Source organism: Thalia democratica, chromosome 2 (assembly GCF_965202585.1).
Source record: "Thalia democratica chromosome 2, ktThaDemo2.hap1.1, whole genome shotgun sequence".
Lineage (NCBI taxonomy): Eukaryota > Metazoa > Chordata > Thaliacea > Salpida > Salpidae > Thalia > Thalia democratica.
In genome coordinates this window covers 29,193,028-29,212,882 of record NC_139166.1, presented here as the reverse complement: position 1 = coordinate 29,212,882, position 19,855 = coordinate 29,193,028, and the positions used below count along the sequence as shown (strand labels likewise).

At 25.9% G+C, this 19,855-nt stretch overlaps 1 protein-coding gene across 1 annotated transcript; it reads left to right on the top strand.

Annotated features, from left to right (window-relative positions):
• The first annotated feature begins 1,509 nt into the window (after positions 1 to 1,509).
• On the top strand, positions 1,510 to 19,855 carry LOC145849711 (dynein intermediate chain 3, ciliary-like). Its single transcript, XM_082954741.1, has 13 exons — positions 1,510 to 1,704; positions 4,024 to 4,185; positions 6,094 to 6,212; positions 6,807 to 6,949; positions 7,197 to 7,310; positions 9,665 to 9,804; positions 12,015 to 12,137; positions 14,543 to 14,766; positions 15,875 to 16,010; positions 17,248 to 17,394; positions 18,653 to 18,782; positions 19,471 to 19,562; positions 19,641 to 19,855. The coding sequence occupies exons 1-13, from the start codon at positions 1,522 to 1,524 to the stop codon at positions 19,647 to 19,649; spliced, it is 1,722 nt and encodes a 573-aa protein (XP_082810867.1). The 5' UTR covers positions 1,510 to 1,521; the 3' UTR covers positions 19,650 to 19,855.

Below are 19,855 nucleotides of genomic sequence, written 5' to 3'. Positions count from 1 at the left end.
TAATGGAAAAGCTGTTTAGATATTTTTAATAATATAATTTTTAAGGATAAGTTATTTTTGAATTTGCATGAAATATTAAAGTCTGTTAGTAACTATAAAAAATTGAACAAATATTTTTATGCAGGTGTTTACACATAATTTTTTACCTCAAATAATTCCTGTTCAGACTAAAACAAACTATGTGCATACTACTGTGCCTCAGTTTTTGTTAATATAATTGTTGTAATTGCTTTGCTTTCTCACATTTTCACTGTTAACATTTATTTTTAACAAATAAACAAAAATACTTTAAAGTTTAGAACTGCTCAATTTAAGAAAAGTCTTTAACAGCCCTGCTTTAATAACAATCAAAGTTGTTGCAATGTATATTTTTACCACATTGACAACTCTGCTGTGCACAATCAACACTGGATTCAAGATAATTGAGGTTTTTAAATAAACTCTGGCTAATTCAAACTAGTTAATAGTCACACAGACTAGTTTTTTTTGTCTAAAAGAGTGACATCCCTTATAACAACCATAATCTTGATTGAAACACTTGATCAACTCTACATATAATTTGTCTTTTCTTGAATTTTTATAAAGTTCTTAAAACTATCTAAAATAAAGTACTATGTTTTGTGTTGACACTCTGAGTGAAGTTTAGTTGAAATATTTTTATAAAGTACCATTTAAGTAGTATACACTTGTAGTAAAAACAAATAGAGGTTGTATTCTAATTAGTTAGTTCTTAAGAAAGTTATCAGATATACAGCTACTAACAAAGGTTAATTATCAATAAATTATTTGAAAATTAAGATTTGAAAAATTTTGTTTTTATTTGTTTAGTTATGAATTAAGTAAAGAGTTTTTTGAGGCATATTTAAATTATTTATTTTTATTGTTTAAACACAGAGTTGATATGCCTTTGGACTAGCTGCAGGCAGTTTAATTCATTTTTGTCAAATTATTTTTTAAACTAAATCAAGTCAAAGCTACAATCTTATAAGGGTCAGCAGCCTTTTAAGCTAATGATTCAAAGTTGCTTAAAAGGTCTATTTTTAGAAAGGGTCTTTTATACAACAAATTATTTTTAAATTTTACATATTAAAAAAAAGCATAATAAAAATTTGAGTTTGCTCATGGACTAGATTTAGTATACCCCTGCTGCTATTGAGTTTTACATGTTTTTTTGTTACAGATGTTTCGATATTTTACTAAATAGATTTAGTTCTATTAAAAGTAAATACTTTTTGTGTTTTTACTAACTTAAAGTAATAATAGTTTCTTTTAAGTTTAAAAAGTAGTATAAATGCTTTAAATAAGTATTTAAATATTAAATTAAAAATTTGTTTTAAATTTATAGATACTTTTGATTTTATACTATTTATAGGAAGCAGAATTATTTTAATGTATGTTTGTTTTATACAAGAATAGTTTAATATGAAAAAAAAAAAACAGAATTTAGTTTAAGTTTATCGTTTCAACTAAATTTTAAGCTATTTAGTACAATTTAACCTCACAGAACTTTGTAAATAAAAAATGGAGATTGTTTATGTATATACAAAAAAGAGAGCTGAGTTTGGAAGGCAGTGTAACTTCAGTGATAGACCTGCTGAACTTCATGTTGATGTTCCTAGTGATTTGTCATTCACAAAGGAGTTTATTGAAAGAGATCCTTGTGACAATGCAATACAAAATGTTCAAGAAATGTCTGAGCATGAGGTAAAATTCTTAAATAACTTACAACAAAAGTAGCTGTTTTTACAATAAAAGTATAAGTTACATACTTTTTTTTATAATATATGTTTATCAAAAGTTTTAAGTGCAGTAACCTGCTAACTAGGTACGCACTTTTGAGCAGTGTTAGTGAGCTAGGAAATTTGTTGATGAGCTCTTTGTTGATGATGCTGCACTTTGGCTCACTCTGCCCAAGATCTGCTGACACTACTGAGTCAGATTTCATTAGCATGCTCGGATTTTAGCCTTACTATAACTCTTAAGAAGACTAAAGTTAAAAGTCAAGGAACAGATATCCTACCATCGATCGAAATCAATGGCAAGGACATTGTAAATGTAAAACATTTGTATACCTTGGCTCAAATGGTGCGTCAAACGCATCATTGGACACAGAAACAAATAGTTGCATTGGTAAGGCCTCAGGCACATTTGCTTGTATGACTGCAAGAGTTTTGGATAACCAAAAGTTAAGCATTTGCACAAAGGTTATTGTTCCTGTGTATGTAGTACTCTGCTATACGGCAGTGAAACATGGACATTGTCTAGTATGCAGGAGAAAAAAAATAAATACCTCCACCTACAATGCCTTTGCAGCTTCTTTAGAATTGCATGGCAACAAAAGATCACCAACAAGGAAGTGTTAAGACGTACTAGTTTTACCACCATGTACTTTACCCTCAGTCATGTTCTGAGGATGGGTACTGAGCAAATCCAAAAATATCTGTTTAATGCCGAGTTGGTCGTTGGCAAATGCAACCGAGGTTGTTCAAAATTGCATTTTAAGGACGTATGGAAGCGCGACCTAAAAAGCTTTAATATAAGAACTGATGAGTCAGAGTTACTTACAAATAACCGCGCCAAATGGACATTTGAAAAAAAGGGAAAAAGAATACTTTAAGAAACCAAAGAAGATAAAGAAATGAGAAGCACAATGTATTTTATTTATTTTCATTTATTATCTGTTTGTTTTATTTATTGCATCATTGTGTTTTTATTTTATATTATTATTTCATTAAAATCTATTATCTATGCACAATTACGTATAGCCAATTCTGGCTGATAGTGGGCCTTTTATTATTTTTATTCAACGCACAAAGTTTTTTATCAGTCTTGTATTTCCTTTTACATTAAAAATTTACACTGTACATATATTATTTACTAGTTTGAAATAAATACAGATTTATGGAAAGTTTTATCATGCTTTAATTTAATTGTGTTTATTCAAAAAAGATAGTTAAGGGTTTTTTTTTCCTGCCTTCTTATTATTTGGAAACTTTTCTTTATTATAAATTCTTCACATTTATGTTGCAATCATTGGGGTAAGTAAATGTCAATTTCACTGTTTATTTTTCGTTTATTTTAATTATGTATGAGTTTTTAAGTAATTTTTATTTCTATATTTTAATCATAGGGAATGCAAATTTTAATTGCACTGTTCAATGTATTTGTTAAATAAATAAACTGTAATTTGTTTGTTTAGAATGTTGATTTGGTATCCAATTTTTGAGTTCATAACTTGTTTTCTGCTTCCTTTACTCTTAATTTATCTAAATTTAATGAAGTTTAATTTATTTATAAACTTAACACTTATGTATTACTATTTATAGTTTGTTTTTTTAACTTTAATGAAAAAAATAATTGCTTGTGAACAAAGCGTTTTTCAACTCAAAAATGCATACCATACTGGAAGTTTGTACCTAGTTAGCAGGTTACTGTAAATAATAAATAATGAACATCACCAGACAACTATCTACTACAGCATCCAAGAAAACCTACAACCAGTTTTGTCCTTATTAGGACTCATCAGGCAAACATAGTTGCAAGAAACTGCTCCTAAGATCTAATCAAGCTGGCTTATATGCATATGAACTAAAGCTGCTGTTTTTGGGCAAAATCAAAAAAAAATTATACAGTCAGATTGTTCACAGCCCAACGTCTAAGACGCCTTGGATGCTGATGTTGATGGTTGTCTGGTGAATTTATTATTGATGGCCGTAGTCAATACATATTAAAAAGTTTCCAGATAGTTTGAGGATATGTTTTGTCCAAGACATAAAGCAGAAGCTTATCTTATTTTTTAATCATTTGTAAAGTTATTTCAACTCTATTTTGTTTAGTACTTACGCTTAATGTTTGAGCTTAATTTGTATTTATAGAATATCATCTTAAATTATTTTTTTTTTTGATAATCAGCTTGACCTAATAATGAATTTATATTACCTTTGCTTTACACAACTAAATTTCTTTTAGAACCAAATTTAAGTAAAATTTTGTTTTTCATACTATACTCAAATAATTCTATAGGTAAACACAGAGAGATGTGACTATGCAAATAAGGGTGTTAAACACGTTGAGGGGGGATGGCCTAAAGATATTAATTCAGAAGAAGTAGATCAGACAATAAGGTTTAGAAAAAAGATTGAAAAAGAAGAAGGATATCAACAATCTATAGTCAATCTAGGAAGTGTTAGTTTTAAAAAAAATTACAAAATGACTGTGCTATAAAAATTAAAAACCTAGTTTTATACTCAAGCTGTAATAAAATCATAGAAGAATTTTGGTTGAAATTTTTTATTGCAATTAAAGTTATTTATTTTTTATAGAACTGTTGTAAAATTTACTGCAACTTTAAATAATAAATTTTGGCTAGCATATTTTTTATGATATCTAAAAATGTAAAAACTTAAAAAAATATGCAAGTAGTAACCAATTCCAATTGTCCTGTTCAGTAATGGATCAAGTTTTCATTAAATCACAATACTTTAAAGTATTATTGTTTGTATTATTATTTATTAATATTACTATTTGCTTTTTAAAATTGTTTTAACATTTCTATAGTATTACGTTATAAATTATTGATTTATGTGTCACTTTAAAAAACTATTTTTGTAACTTAATTTATACATTTTAAACAAAAGTAAACAGTGGTATCAATCAGAAATTATTTGAAATAAATGTAAACAGTTTTTTTGTTTCAAATGTTTATTTTACATAGTAATCGAATAATTAAAAAAGATACTTATTTTTGAAGAAATTTCTATATAAGTTTCCAAAAATTTATTTTAACCGTTGGCTATTTTTACACTTTATCATCAAATAATCTATATAACGGTCTAAATATGAATAAAAATACTTAATGTAATTTTCAAAAATAATTTAAAATTTATTACTTGCTTGTTTAAAATTAATGCTATTAATTTCATAAGGGTAGTATGTGATTCTTTTCAGAAATTATATGAAAGACTTAAGTAAAACTAATAAGGTACTTTTTTGCATATTATAAACTTTATATTAAGTTAAGCTTTGATAGATATTTATTTTTGTAAATTGTTTCTTATGTAAGCTTATGAAAGACTATTTTATCAAAAAGTTGTTTCTTTTAATTTTGTAATATTTTTAGTAGGCCACTAAAGTGTTATATTCTCCTAGGTAACCTTAACTTTAAGACCTTAAGTTTAAGAAAGTATTTCTTCTTAGGTTTTTAAAAGTTATGAAAAAATATAAAATTAAAATGAGCTAGTTATGACCAAATTCAATTAAAAACTAAAAATCTTTTGATTTTTAGGAAAAAAGTTTTTCCAAATATATTTTTTAACAATTTTATAAAGTCTATATTGACAAATTTTGATAATGATTGTCAAAAAACTGTAGTAAGAGGTTGACTTATAGTTATATAATCTACTTTCGCATTTTTTTGTTGCATTTTTTGTATTTTTAAGATATTCTGTAGTTTCCACATATAGAACTATTGAAGTTTGATTCCTTTTATTCTAAAAATCCCTAAAATTATATTTACGGAAAGGAGTCAAATATTATTTAGAAGATTTAACATTTTTGATAAGTTTTCTCTAATTTAGAAATTCACTACAAGACGATTTACTTTTTTATTATTAGAGCTAGAGACTTAAAATTTTCAAGAATCATTCCTTCAACAATTGTAAAACTTTTACATACTGGTTTTAAAAATAATCTTGATATTTGAAAAAAAATAGAGCTTTTCTCAAAATAAATAAAAAATAAGTTGTAAAAGTTTGAAGAAAAATAGACAAAAACGGAAAAAGACGATAGATTTAATATGTAGTTTTTTTTTTCACCAACTGTACTTAACTTATTGTACACAGCAACTTTGGTCCCTTATATCTCAAAAACTAGTTATTCTGTTAACATTTAAAAAAAATAGGGGTAACTTAGATAAAAATCTACAAAATAAGACCAACTGGCTAAAAAAAGACCCTATGTCCTTAAGCACCACTAGGTGTGTAGAAGCTAAGATAAAAAGTTTCAAAGTACAATCAACTTGTAAATAACAAGGTGGAGTTTTATTGTATTGATGAAAAAATTTCTACTTTATTTTAAGTTAATAATTTTGTGCAGCTAATGGAACACTGCATTAAACAAAACAATGCAATCGACATTTACGAGCAATACTTTCATAGTGAAGATCCAACAGAGGTTGATGATGCACCTTCAGCTAAAACAATAAATGTTTTTAGGTTTTTTTTTTTATAACTTGATTATTTTAAGCAATTGGTATACAAGATTTTCTAAATACTGCATTTAAAAAGCTTTAATTAAAAATGTATATAAAGTGTAAATATTATTTAATTATGAATTGTCACAACATATATGTTTATACATAGCTAAGGTGCAAGTTTGTGTAGCATCAAAAAATCAAGTTGTAGGGAAATATCTTAGTAAATATTTTTACTATAATTTTACAATTAAAATAAAACGCATCATTGAATAAAAGTTTGAATCAAAAACTAATAATTAACTAAGTAAGTTTGCTAACTTAGTTATAAAAAAACATTTAAAAACATTCTAATTTAGTTAGTTTATAAAATATCTATTAATAAAGTTTTAAGTTTTAAATACAATATAGATAATATATTTTTTAAATTGAAGTTGCTATTTTTTTTAATATTCTTTATGACTTTACACAAGTTAAGTTCATAAAAAAGAACTTGTTATTTGAGTATAAATTATCTAGTTGAAAATACTTTTTAATTATAATTAATTAAATGTATTTGGTTTTGCTTTTACTAAGGTATTACTTTAAAACTTTGTAAGTAAATATTATATTATAGGGATCCAAACGCAATCAAGCGGACAGCTACTTCATTGTCATGGTTTCCAGACAATGGTAGAAAAATTGCCGTTGCATATTCTAATGTAGAATTTCAAAGACAACACCCTGACGCATCTTACAACTCTTACATATGGGATTTTGGTATAGTATTGCTATATTACAGTTACTAAAGCTTTATAAAGTTTTAAGCTAAGTTTTTATTTACGAGTATATATTTTATGTTTGTTTTTTAGTGTTTAATTAATATTAGTTTGTTTGGTATTATTCACGAAAGTTTTTAGTTTAAGCAAAAAGTCTACTTTTGTTATCTTATATGTGATAAAAGTCTACGAAAGTTTAGAGAGTATTTAGGTTTTTATATATATTTACTTATATTATTTTTTCACAGAGAATCCAAATAAACCAGATCAAACACTTAAACCAGTTTCGCCTATAGTTTGTATTGAGTACAATCCTAAAGATTCACACATCTTAGCTGGAGGCCAGTATAATGGACAACTTTGTAAGTGTAATGAATATATTTTTAATTTTTAGATTTTATATACTTGTTAAATATTTACTTTTTATTTGAAGTTATTGCTATTTAAAGAAGATACTTCAAGTTGTATAAAGTATTTACAAATTTTTATAGTTTTTAATATTTTTCATTATAAAGATCTACACGTCATCTTTTTAAAGTTATATTTTGGTGGTAAGAGTTATATATATAATAGTAAAAATTTTGTTTAGCAGAATAGTTTTGTGTCATAGCTTGTATGTAGAATAAAACTTACCTTTTATTGTTTTGCACTATGTTTTGTAACTCTGAAGAAGTTTGTTGCTTAAACTACTGTTTATGGTTTAATCTTCATACGCATATATTTATATATTATTGTTAGATTTTTTTTAACACGTAAAGTATTTTTTTGACTTAAAGAAAAGCAAAATTAATTGAAAATTAATAATTTGTGTTTTACGGTTCCAACATTTTCTTTTACAAAATTTTATATAGGCTCTTATATGAAAGATTTAAGTAAAAACTACAAGCCAGTTTTTATACAATTGAAAAAAATTATTTTAGTTTATATTGTAATTGTTTTGAAAAGTTTCCAACGCCAACGTAGGAACCACAAATTTTTCAGGGGTAATTATATTGGAGATTTAAAAATTCACTAGAAGTCTATCTTCTCCTTCATTTTTTAAACTATATGCCTCAAACTGTTAGAAAACATTACTTTTTATTGTTTAAAAGACTTTCAGTGCTGGAATTTAAAAAACAAAATGTTTAGATTAAAAAAAGGGTGTTTTTTTTTATTAATTTTTTATTTAAAAAAACTTTTTTTTTAATGCTGCATTGAACAGAATTAGGTATTAGAAGGACTTACTGTAAAAGTTTGAACAAGGTTAGTTCAAAAATTTTAAAAAGATAGATTTTAGTGAAATAATGATAACAAATTATACAGTATCCTTCTTTTATTACACTAACACATGTTTCTGTGTGTTTACTGATTAACACACTTCAATGGAGCTCTGTAAAAAATAGATACTGTAAAAAAAGAATAGAAGCTAAAGTAGGTATATACATGTGTCCATTAAAAATAATTGATATATATTTTTATAGGTTAATGGTTAATAGTAGGTAAAATACTCAATGTTAAATCCGACTGTTATAAAAATATACAATATTTGTTATTATTAAGTCTAACTATTAGAAATATAAGTTTAACTGTTTATTAATAAAAAGATCCTAGTGAAACAAGTTCACTGGAATATATAATAAAAACTAATTATACAGTACTTCTTTTTTTATACCGACAAGTATTTACTGGTTACTAATCATTGAAAAAACATATCTAATAATTACGTGACAAAATATATGAACATTAGGACTTGCTAGTTAATTTATACTAATTTATTCTTCATGTTTGGAAAAAGTAGTAGATCGCTTTAATTTAAAAAAAGTAATATGTTATCTATTGTGAATAAAAAGTAAAACAACAAACATTAATTATTGAATTATTAATTAAACAATAGTAAAGACAATAAAAGCCATAAAAACTTGGTATAATGTATATTTTTTATTTATTGAATGTTTATAATGGTTAAATCTAAATTATAACAAAATTAAATTTAGATACAATGATTAATAACTAGTAAATTTTTAGAATTAGTACTTCCTTCATTTTCATGTAAGTAATTTATATTATGATTTGTTATTTTATTTTGTATTTTTACTTTAATTTATTTAGCTAGACTTAATAATTACAAATATTATATTTTTTTATAACAGTCCGATTTAATAAGTATTTTACCTATTATTAACCATTAATCTATAAAAATGTATAGCAATTATTTTTATTCTTAATGGACACATTTATATACCTACTTTAGCTTCTATTCTTTCCTTACAGTAATTATTTTTTACAGAGCTCCGTTGAAGTGTGTTAATCCGTTAACAAACAGAAACATGTGTTAGTGTAATAAAAGAAGGATACTGTATAATTTGTTATTATTATATATTCCAGTGAACGTGTTTCGCTAGGATCTTTTGTTAACAAACGATTTAATTTATATTTTTAATAGTGCACTATTTTTAGTGAAATAGTCTTTTTTTTCGCGTTTTTAGTTTGCTCCTTCTGTAATGAACCTGTTGAGTTCACCGAATTTGATCGCTTATATCTCAAAAGTTACTTTGGATTTTATTAAGCGTTTAAAAACGTCTGATAGCTAAGATAAAACTCTACAAAATAAAATCTACTTGTGAAAATCAAGGTGGACCTCCCTATGGCCTTAAACAAAATTTAAAAAAGAGGTTTATGATTGTCAACTAAGCAAGCACAATGCAAATAAAGTAACTCTATACATAAAACTTAACAGCATTTTGGGACACACGAAAAGGACCCCATCCAATTGATTCAACTCCTATTGAGCACAGTCATAGAGATCCTGTATACAAAACAATATGGCTACAATCTAAAACAGGCACTGAATGTTTCACAACTTCTACTGATGGACAGGTTAGTTTTTTATCTAAAGAAAACTTAATTGAACTGCGAAGTATTTTTGAAAAATTTTAAAGTTAAATAAATATTATAGTCTTTAAACTTTTGAACATGTACTACAAAACTTATAAATTTATTTTGAAAGTATCCTTTTAATGTTTTAACAGTAATACTGTTCCTTCATTATTAAGAAACCATAGCACATAAAATAGCTTTTTTTCATGATAAATATGACTAGCCGTTAAAAAATATTTTTTATCTGTAATAACTAGTGATGTACCGGATCCGGACTTTTTTTTCAAATTAGAATCCGGCCGGAACCGGATCCGGACTTTTTTTTCAAATTAGAGAATCCGGCCGGAACCGGATCCGGACTTTTTTTTCAAATTAGAGTCCGGCCGGAACCGGATCCGGACTTTTTTTTTAAATTAGAATCCGGCCGGATCCGGATACCAGACAAAAATGGCAATATCCGGCCAGACCCGGATAAAGAGTCCGGTACACTACTAGTATAAACTAGCCTGAGTCAGAACGAAGTTTTTAAAAACTGAAAAAAAAGAACTTTAATCTAAAAATAAGTAGAACAGCTAGCCACAAAGTTTACAAATTTAGGTGTTATTTACAATTAAAAATCTGAAATCAAGTTCTTGAACAAAATACACTAGAAAATTACAAAATATTGAGTACTGGATCAGCTCAAACTCATTCAAAATCTAAAAGAAAACTAGCCTGAGTTTTTATAAAAAAACTAAACTAGCCTGAGGCAGTCCAAGATTTTCTAAAATTCCCAAAAATATTAAACTAGCAGGGTTGCCACTGTTTAAGTCAATAAAACTAGCTAGAGTGAGTATAAACAAGCCTGAGTCAGAATGAGGTTTTTAAAAACTGAAAAAATTACTTTAATCTAATAATCAGTAGAACAGCTAGCAAAGGTTGACAATTTGGTAGTAAAGTTGTGGACTGATTGTGGTACACTTAACTTATTAGTACTACCCATCATAATTAAATCCTACCTTATTTAATTAATATCTAACAAATACTAAATTCTAACTGAGACTATTTTCTATAATCAGACACGACAGTTTTGAGTGATGAATCTTTTATATAAAACACAACAAGAAATACTAGCATATACAAAATTATTAATTACTTTGGTAACACTTTAAAAACTGGAAGCTATTTAAATCTATATCAAAAGACTTAAAACAATAAACTAAAAATTAAATAAAACTTTTAGTAAACAAGAAACTGTAAAATTTTTAATAAACTATTAAACTATAAACCTGGCTTAAATATTTAAACAATTAAACAACACATGAAATATTCAGTTTTAAAACAAAACACTACTTACAATAAGCATTCACAAAAAAGTTCAAGATATTTTTTTGCTTCAAGCTGCACACCAAACTAACTAACTGCTTACATATAAACTTCCTGTCATGTTCTGATGTTTTGTTGCATCAGTATTTAGTTTGAAACATTTCGTCATATGATTCTCATTGGCTCGTACATTCAACCGTATTAACTCTAAATATTCTCTGAGCTCTACTTTAAACAATAAATAATGCAAGTATTTATTCCAAAATTTTCAATTTTACAACATATGTAAAGAGTTGCATCTCTGAAATGTTTATTTCATAGTTTAAATGTAAACAAATGTAAATTAGTCACGTGTACGAAATGATCCAATCACGGTAGGTGTTTAATTTTAACTGACGAAAATGGCTCTTATTAATTTACACAGGGTTAGTTTTTGAAAAAATACTTTTCAGTATGCTCTTTTTTACTAACTAGATCCGGGTGCGGCCGGATCTCTGTTAGGATCCAGCCTGACCTGGATCCGAACTTTTTTTTAAATTAGAATCTGGCCGGAACCGGATCCGGACTTTTTTTCCAAATTAGAATCCGGCCGGATCCGGATATCAGACAAAAATGGCAATATCCGGCCGGACCCGGATAGTGAGTCCGGTACATCACTAGTAATAACTGACTTTAATAAATGTCGTGCGTCGCAGTCCAGTGTGCTTATTATATGTTAAACCTAAAGTTTAATTTTTTAAATTAGTCATATTTACTCAGCACTTGGTTCTGCACCATGAAAACTCCGTTGAACTGTGTTATTAGTTTAAGCATAGACAATAGACGTCAGTTCAATAATTCACGAATTTTGTAAACTGTTGTTGTTATCACATTTTTTTATTAACTAAATATCTTGTGTTTTACAGGTGTTATGGTGGGACACCAGAAAGTTACAGGAACCTACTGAGACGCTTATATTGGATCCAACAAGGAAAATGTCGATGGATTCAGCTGTCGGAGGCTACGTTATTGAATACGAGTCTACAATGGTACGTAGATGTTATATTTATGTATAGTTTCATCAATGTTCAATTATGATTTTTTATTAGTTCTACTAGTCAGCTATTCGGTTTAAAATACAAATAAAAATTTTGAAGTCTTATGTTATCATCGTTTAGTTCTAAAAAATACTTGAACTTTATCAAAAGAGAGCTTTTGTAAAAAAGTGATTTATTTAATTCAAATGTATTTGAGTAATATAATATTAATTTAAATGTATGAAAACTGTAAAAATAAATTACGCGGGGAGCATGTGCTGATTATTTGCTTCATGTTTTACTCTAGAAAAATTAAACATATATTAGCATTGTAGAACAGACTTTGATATTATCGAATGACTTTGTCTTTAATAAACAAATTATATACTTTTATGATATAATTACTGATGATATTTATAAATTTTATTTTAGATATACGTTTCTTGCTTGTTAAATATGGTTATATTTAACAAATGATCGTCTATTTATATAATTGAATAGTTGCACATTTTAAAAATATGTTTAACAAGAGGCCTCAAATTTTCAGAAGATATTCTTCATAATAATAAAAATTACATTAGGTTTTGTAGAGATTTACATTATCATTACAAATAATATTTTTTGATAGAAAATGTGCTTGCGTAACTACCTAGATGTGCACAAAACTTAAAAAAATTAGTTCATATTATACAGATACAAAGAACCAATTTCCTACAACATTTTAAAAGTATATACATTTAAAAGTTAGTTCTAAGTCTTTTATTTAAGAACATTAAATATAAGATAAATCTTTATGTATATGGTTTAAACTTTTAAACTTATTAAACATTTAAAGCTTATTGTAGAAGTTGAAAACGTATATTTTAACTGTCTATTACAAACAAACAGTTGAATTTTTGGCTTTTTACCTAAGTAAAAGATAATTGCTTCACTGAAGTAAATACTTTTTGTCGTGTTTATTTTGCAATAAAGACTTAAAACTTAAATATATTCCTGATGTCATTATAAAAGTTCATTTAGGACATGTTCCTTGATATATTTAGAAAATTCTGTCAGAAGGAATTTTTAAAAAATTAAAAAGTTAAAACTTTATATAAAAAATAAACAAAAAAAACAGTTTTTTTTTGTTTTTTTGTTATAAAATTTTTATTTTTAATTTCTTTAAATTCTGTTACGACAGAATTTTTTAAATATTGCAAGGAACATTTCCTGAAAATTTGAGGTAGTTATCTCAAAAAACGTAGGAGGAGATAGATTTTTAGTGATTTCTAGTTATTTGCCGTTTTAGTTTGCGCCTCCCATAAGGAACCTATTGTTGCCTCCGACTTTGACCAGCTATATCTCAAAAATTATTTTGAATTTTTTAAATCTGTAAAAAGCATTATGTAACTTAGTAAAAACTATATAAAATAAGATCAAAAACCAAAAAAGGGTGTTTACTCCCCCCTATGCCCTTAAGACTATTTAAAAATTGTTTCTTGAGAAGGTATACAGCTCAAAAAATAAAAATGTAAATAAACTAATAGTAAATTTTCAGATTTTAGAAAAGTTTGCGGTCCGTGCGTTTGTATTTAAAACGTTTTAAATGAGTGTCTATATCTTTAAAGTTAATTGAATATTTTATTTTTATAAAAACTCGCTTATAGTTCATATTTTAAACTTTCAGATAATAAGCAATTTTTAATTAAAAAAACCTTTATCTACTGTAATCCATGGATATAGGTTACTTAAATATTAAACAGTATGGTTATAATATACTAACAAACCAAATTATACACCATAATAAATAATAACAATATTAACCTAAATAATACTGATACTAAATAATACTTAGGGCTACTCTACATAAAACTAGGCATGACTAAGAATGAACATACTGTATTGAAGAACAATTGCAAACTCTAACAAATTTAAAGAACCATACAATATAAAATACTTTAGGCTTTTGAAATAGCTAAAATATTATTAAAACCTTAAAACAATTTTAATTCTTAGAGAAAAGTATTTAAGTATGTATAAAATAATATTACATTTAACTACTTAAAATTTAAATTAAAAAAACTGCTTTTAAGAAATACCATTGTTTTAAAAAGAACTTTACAATGTACAACAAATAATGCAAATATATTTTTGAACTACATGTTAGCAGCAGCAAGGTGGTCTAGAATGAATATGCTCTCCAACTTATGAGTATCTGTATATGACTGTAGTATGCAAAATTGCATCAGTAAAACACGTGACCTTGCAAGCTTTCTCTTTAACGCTTGGATGAACCAGAACTTTAACTTGCTACTAAGACCATAGTAGTGTAACAGGACATCAAACTGCATTTGATAACTGTTTAAATCTAACGGAAACTTTTGAGTCAAAGTTTTCAAATATCAAGAACTAAGTAAACTTTATCTTTTTTACAACAGGCAACAAAGTTTATGGTCGGTACAGAGCAAGGAACAATTATTAGCTGCAATAGAAAAGCAAAAACTATGGCAGAAAAAATAGTGACAGTTTATCCTGGTCACTATGGTCCCGTGTACTCCTTACAAAGAAATCCATTTTACCCAAAGAACTTTTTGACTGTCGGAGATTGGACTGCAAGAATATGGTCTGAAGACATTAAGGAATCAGCTATTATGTGGACTAAGTTAGTTTTTTTAAATTTCTCTAAACGTTTAGTTTTTGCTTTTAGATATTTTTGCAGCAAACTTAATTGGTTGTGATTTTTTAACAAAGTTCAAGCATTGATCAATCATAAAATTTTATAACAAGTCGTTAGTTTTACTAATTATAAATTTTATAGTTGTATGAATAGAGTTTCTGGCTTGTTGTTATCTATTCATTGTTTATTAAACGAATCTTAAACAATATTCTTTTTTAATAATTCCTCTTACTATCTCTGACAACAAGGGCTTAAAATATGTGTTTATTTTAATTTTATGTGGCGTTTTTAAACGATTTTAGCATAAATATTTATTATATGTAAAAATATGTTTATATTTATCGAAATATTTTTTAATTATTATTTATTCCTAAAAGTTAAATTTTAAGCTGTTCTAATTCTTTAGTTTATACTAAAAGTTAATGTTAAACAAAGTATAGTCTAAAAGTAGTTATAATATATTGTAAATTTTTGTTTTAAATGACTTTTAGTATAGATTTTATACGTTCAATAGTTCAGGGTTGCCACACACTCGAAATATTTTGAATTTTAAAAAATTTAAGATGACTCAGTATAACTCTAGATTTTTCGAATTTATTTTTTAAACTCAGGCCGACTCATAATAGTTTTGTTTTTTATATAAAACTCAGAATAGTTTTAAGATTTATGAAAATCTCAGGCCAGATTTTTTATAGATTTTGAATGAGATTTAGTTTCCGTGTTTTGTTATTTTATAACCAATTTGTTAAAAAAGTTAATTGATTTTAAATATATTAAAAAAAAGTATTTTAAGTTTTTAAAAAAATCAGGACAGTTTAAGGTCACTCAGGACAGTTTTTTGACAGAAATAGTGGCAACCCTGATAATTATAGTACTTTATAGTAGTGTATAATAATTTTTAAACTTGTATCTTTTATACATCAGAATAAAACTATGTAGGAAAAAGAAGTAATACTCTTAATGATATGGTATTCGTATTTTTAAAGATAAATAAAAAGTAAAGTATATTTAACAACTCTTTTATCTTTGTTGTACAAACAAATTTTTGTAAATACGTTGTAAAAACTTAAAGTGAAATTTGAATTAATTTAAGGTACCATTCATCGTACCTGACCGATTCAGCGTGGTCACCGGCCCGCCCTGGCGTTTTCTTCACCACCAAAATGGACGGCACATTGGACGTTTGGGACATCGTGTTCAAACAAAACGATCCGACTCTCAGCATACAGGTTACTGCACTAATGTGTTAATAATCGGAAGTGTATTTTAAAATTTAACGTGTTTTTACATAATTTAATGATCTTGTGGTAGTGTTTTTTTAATTTTAGAATACTAAACGGTTTTTTTTGTGGTTGTAATTTTTTAAATAACAGTCTATGGTTATATGTAAATTGCATTATGGTAGTTTTTATTTTTTAATTTTAAGATTTTTTTATTAACTAGTAATTTTCTCTTAAAATGCAAACTCCTGCTTTAGGTTTAAGTTTTACAAGTTACAGTATTAATCGCATATTTACCGTTGTAGGCTAATTAGTTTATCCATTTAGAGGTAAATTTTTAAAAGAACTATTACAAGTAGTCAAAAATAATAGTCTAACTTTATTCTTTATAATTTATTTAAATAATTGAGGACAAATAGTTTTTTAAGTAGTACTTTACATAGTTATATTTTGTATACTATTAATATTTAGCACAAAAAATATATATATTCTTTTTAATTTAGAATTCATTTAAGTTTTTTCATTGTTAGTCTAATTTAGTTTGGTTCTTATTTGTAGTTAAAGTAATGGGAATGTATGTTCTACAATAAGTTTCCTTTTTGTTTTTAGAAAATTCTTGTTATTTACTTTATATTTAAATTACAGCAGAATATACTCTGCAGTGTTATGTTTTCACTAGTATAACTTTTGAACAATGTGAAAACATTCAGTTATTGATAAGTTTTATTGTTTTTTAAACTTGTATAATACTATAGTTTTTTTTGTGCTGGTATAATAATTAAAAGTCATTTTAACTAAAATAATAATTGATTATACATATCCTCCATGAACTTAATAGTTTCACAGATTTTTGTAAACTCGCTTTAATAGCTTTAAATAGTAAAGCATATTAATTAAGTTAGCGAAAAAATGTCTAACCTTATTAATTGAATATAAAATTCAGTAGATATTAAGTAGACATTTTCACTATTTTTAAGGTAATTGTACTAAGAGGCTACCTTACTAAATGCATAGTTGTATAAGATTTAGATAAATATGCTATTAAATGATATTTTTATAAAGATTTAAAATAATTAAAGTTATCATTTTATTTGTTTTAATTTTTTTTTTATAAAAAGAATGGAATAAAACTTACATTTCAAGCAAGATTCACAATTTTGCTAGATTATATATATATAACTTTATATTACTTAATTAAGTTTATACAACTCACAACAAATTATTAACATTTTAATAAACTGCACAGGTTTGTGACGAAGCGCTTCACTCGTTGAGAGTTCAGGAATCAGGAAACCTGATCGCTTGCGGATCCCACAACGGAACTTGCACCATACTCGAGCTGTCTTCTGGTCTTTGCAACCAACAGAAAAATGAAAAAGCTCTTGTCAATCAGGTTTGGTTATTGTAGCTGATTTGTGAAATTAATGCAGACCACATAGTAATTGTTACCAGTATTAAACAAAAAGATAAAATCAATATACAAACAAATTTATTTATTTTGCAACTTATCGCCTTATTTTAAGCTGGTATGTTGTATAATATGTATATGTTATTGTATCGTGTGTAAGTTTTTTAAGAAACAGTAAGCTTTTCTATGAATATTGTTCAATGTTCAAATAAGGTTTAATCACAATTACAACATAGTAAAAGTAGTTTCATGTGTTTTATTACATATAATAAAGTAACGAAATAGAAATTAGTTCTTTGTTGATAAATAAAAAACTGCAAATGAAGTATTGTATAAATCCAAAACTAAATCTATAAATACTAATTACTGATAAACATTTTTTGTATATATGATAAGTTTGTATAGATAAACTGGTAAGCACTTTAAAAAAATTTATATCTATCAAACTTTATTTTAAATTTAAAAGCTGCTTTTTGAATTCCTTAATATTTTTACCTCTTCAATTTTTTTATTTTTCTTAAATAACGTAAGCGTTTAAAGTATCTTCATAGTTTTCATTAAAATATATGTTCAAAAACTTACGATCTGTTTCTTATATATTTTTAAATTTTTAGATAAGGTCTTTAGTTAATTCTAAACCAAGGTTTTCCAAAGGGGGTGATATCGGCTCTTTTTGGGCAACTTTATTGAGTCTTGGGGCAATTACTAGTAATAAGGCGAAAAAGAGCATTTTTTCAATTTGGTGCACTTGTATATTTTTTACTTTTTAGCTTACTTTTCTATATTTAACCCTGAGACAAACCAGGGTTTCCCAAGAGGGCAATTTTGGATATCAGGAGGAAATAACTAGTAATTAAGAAAGTAAATAATTGTGCAGCAATTTATTAAAAGGGTTATATCCAATTAAAAGAGGTAATTTTTTTAGTTAATGCCAGAGGGGAAAATTATAGAAATTTGTTTAAAAATCAGCTACTACAAAAGCATCTTTCTATTCTTTAACTATCTTTTAATTAGTTAAAAGTGTTTGTTACCCGAATCATTATTCTATTTTGTAAAGTTTATAACGTTAAACTTAAAGTTGTGAAAAAAGTATTTTCAAAAGTGATGCCTACAAAATACTCAGTACCAATTTTATCTTTAAAAAAAAAATATTATCCCACACGTTATCGATGTCATCCGTAAGATTGTGTTCTGCTGTGAAAATTTTGAGATAAAAAACAGATAATCACAATGTTCTTCGCAGATGTTTGAACGTGAAGCGAAACGTGAAAAGATCTTAGAGTCCCGGATGAAGGAAATAAGATTGAAGGAGAAGCAACTCCAGCAGGACCATGGTGATGGAGATAATAACGCGGATGGTGACGATATAAAAGGTATTATCTGTATTTTTTAATTAGTTTTTTAATTAGTTTTTAATATTATCATCTTTATCAGCTATATTTATTAGCATTCGAAACTTATAATTTTTATAAAATTTAATCTTAAAAATTTACTTAATTCTAAATCAGATTAAATTTGTGCTAACACCAGTCTTACTTATGATCTTTGCAACTATCCATATTAATGTTTTAGAAATTTATACTTTATTGACTTTTAAACTTGTTATTAACTGCTGATTATACTGCTTTAAAATGTCTATTTTTATAAACAAACTTACTTATAACAATAACGCTAACGTTTGAGCTCACTGGAGTTTTGTAAGTATTTTATCTGATTTTTTTACTATGTAATCAATAAATAGTATACTATGATATAAAGATATGTAACATTTTGGAAATAGGTACCTGATAGAGTGTATCTTTTTACAAAAAAAAAAAAGATTTAGTGTTTTAAATAAAAACAAATTGTACAGTAATCTTCCTTTATTGTACCAACATATGTTTATGATTTAGTGTTTTATGCATTTATTTAAATTTTGTTTTTTAATATCAACAAAATTTACATTGTATATTTAATTTAGTTTGGAAAATTTTAAAAGTTTATTTTTAATGATTTCATAAAAATATTTTTTAATTAGTTCTTATGTGTTTCTGATGATTTTATATGATCGTGTTTAAACAGATGAAGAAGAACTAGTGAAGCAAGCAGAGGAAGAATTTTTTAAAGCTATTAAAAAAGAAGAAGAAAAAAGAAAAAATAAGTTACAAGAAAAAGTATGTTGGTTGATAAATTTGATATTTTGCATATTTCATTAAATGTTTTATATTTATTTGGCTTTTTAAATTTTGCAGGAGGGGTAGAAAATGTAAGCCAGCATGGATGTGAAGTCAATTTATTTTATATCTGTGAAATTTAGAAACTTTTTTACTGTGTCTTATTTCTCACTGTGATTTATATTGTTAATAAATTTTTAATGTTGTTTTAAAAGCAAACTTTAAATTTTTAATCAAACTAGTAGGCTTTTTTGGTTGAAACCTTTTGATGCATAAAATGAACTAAATAAATC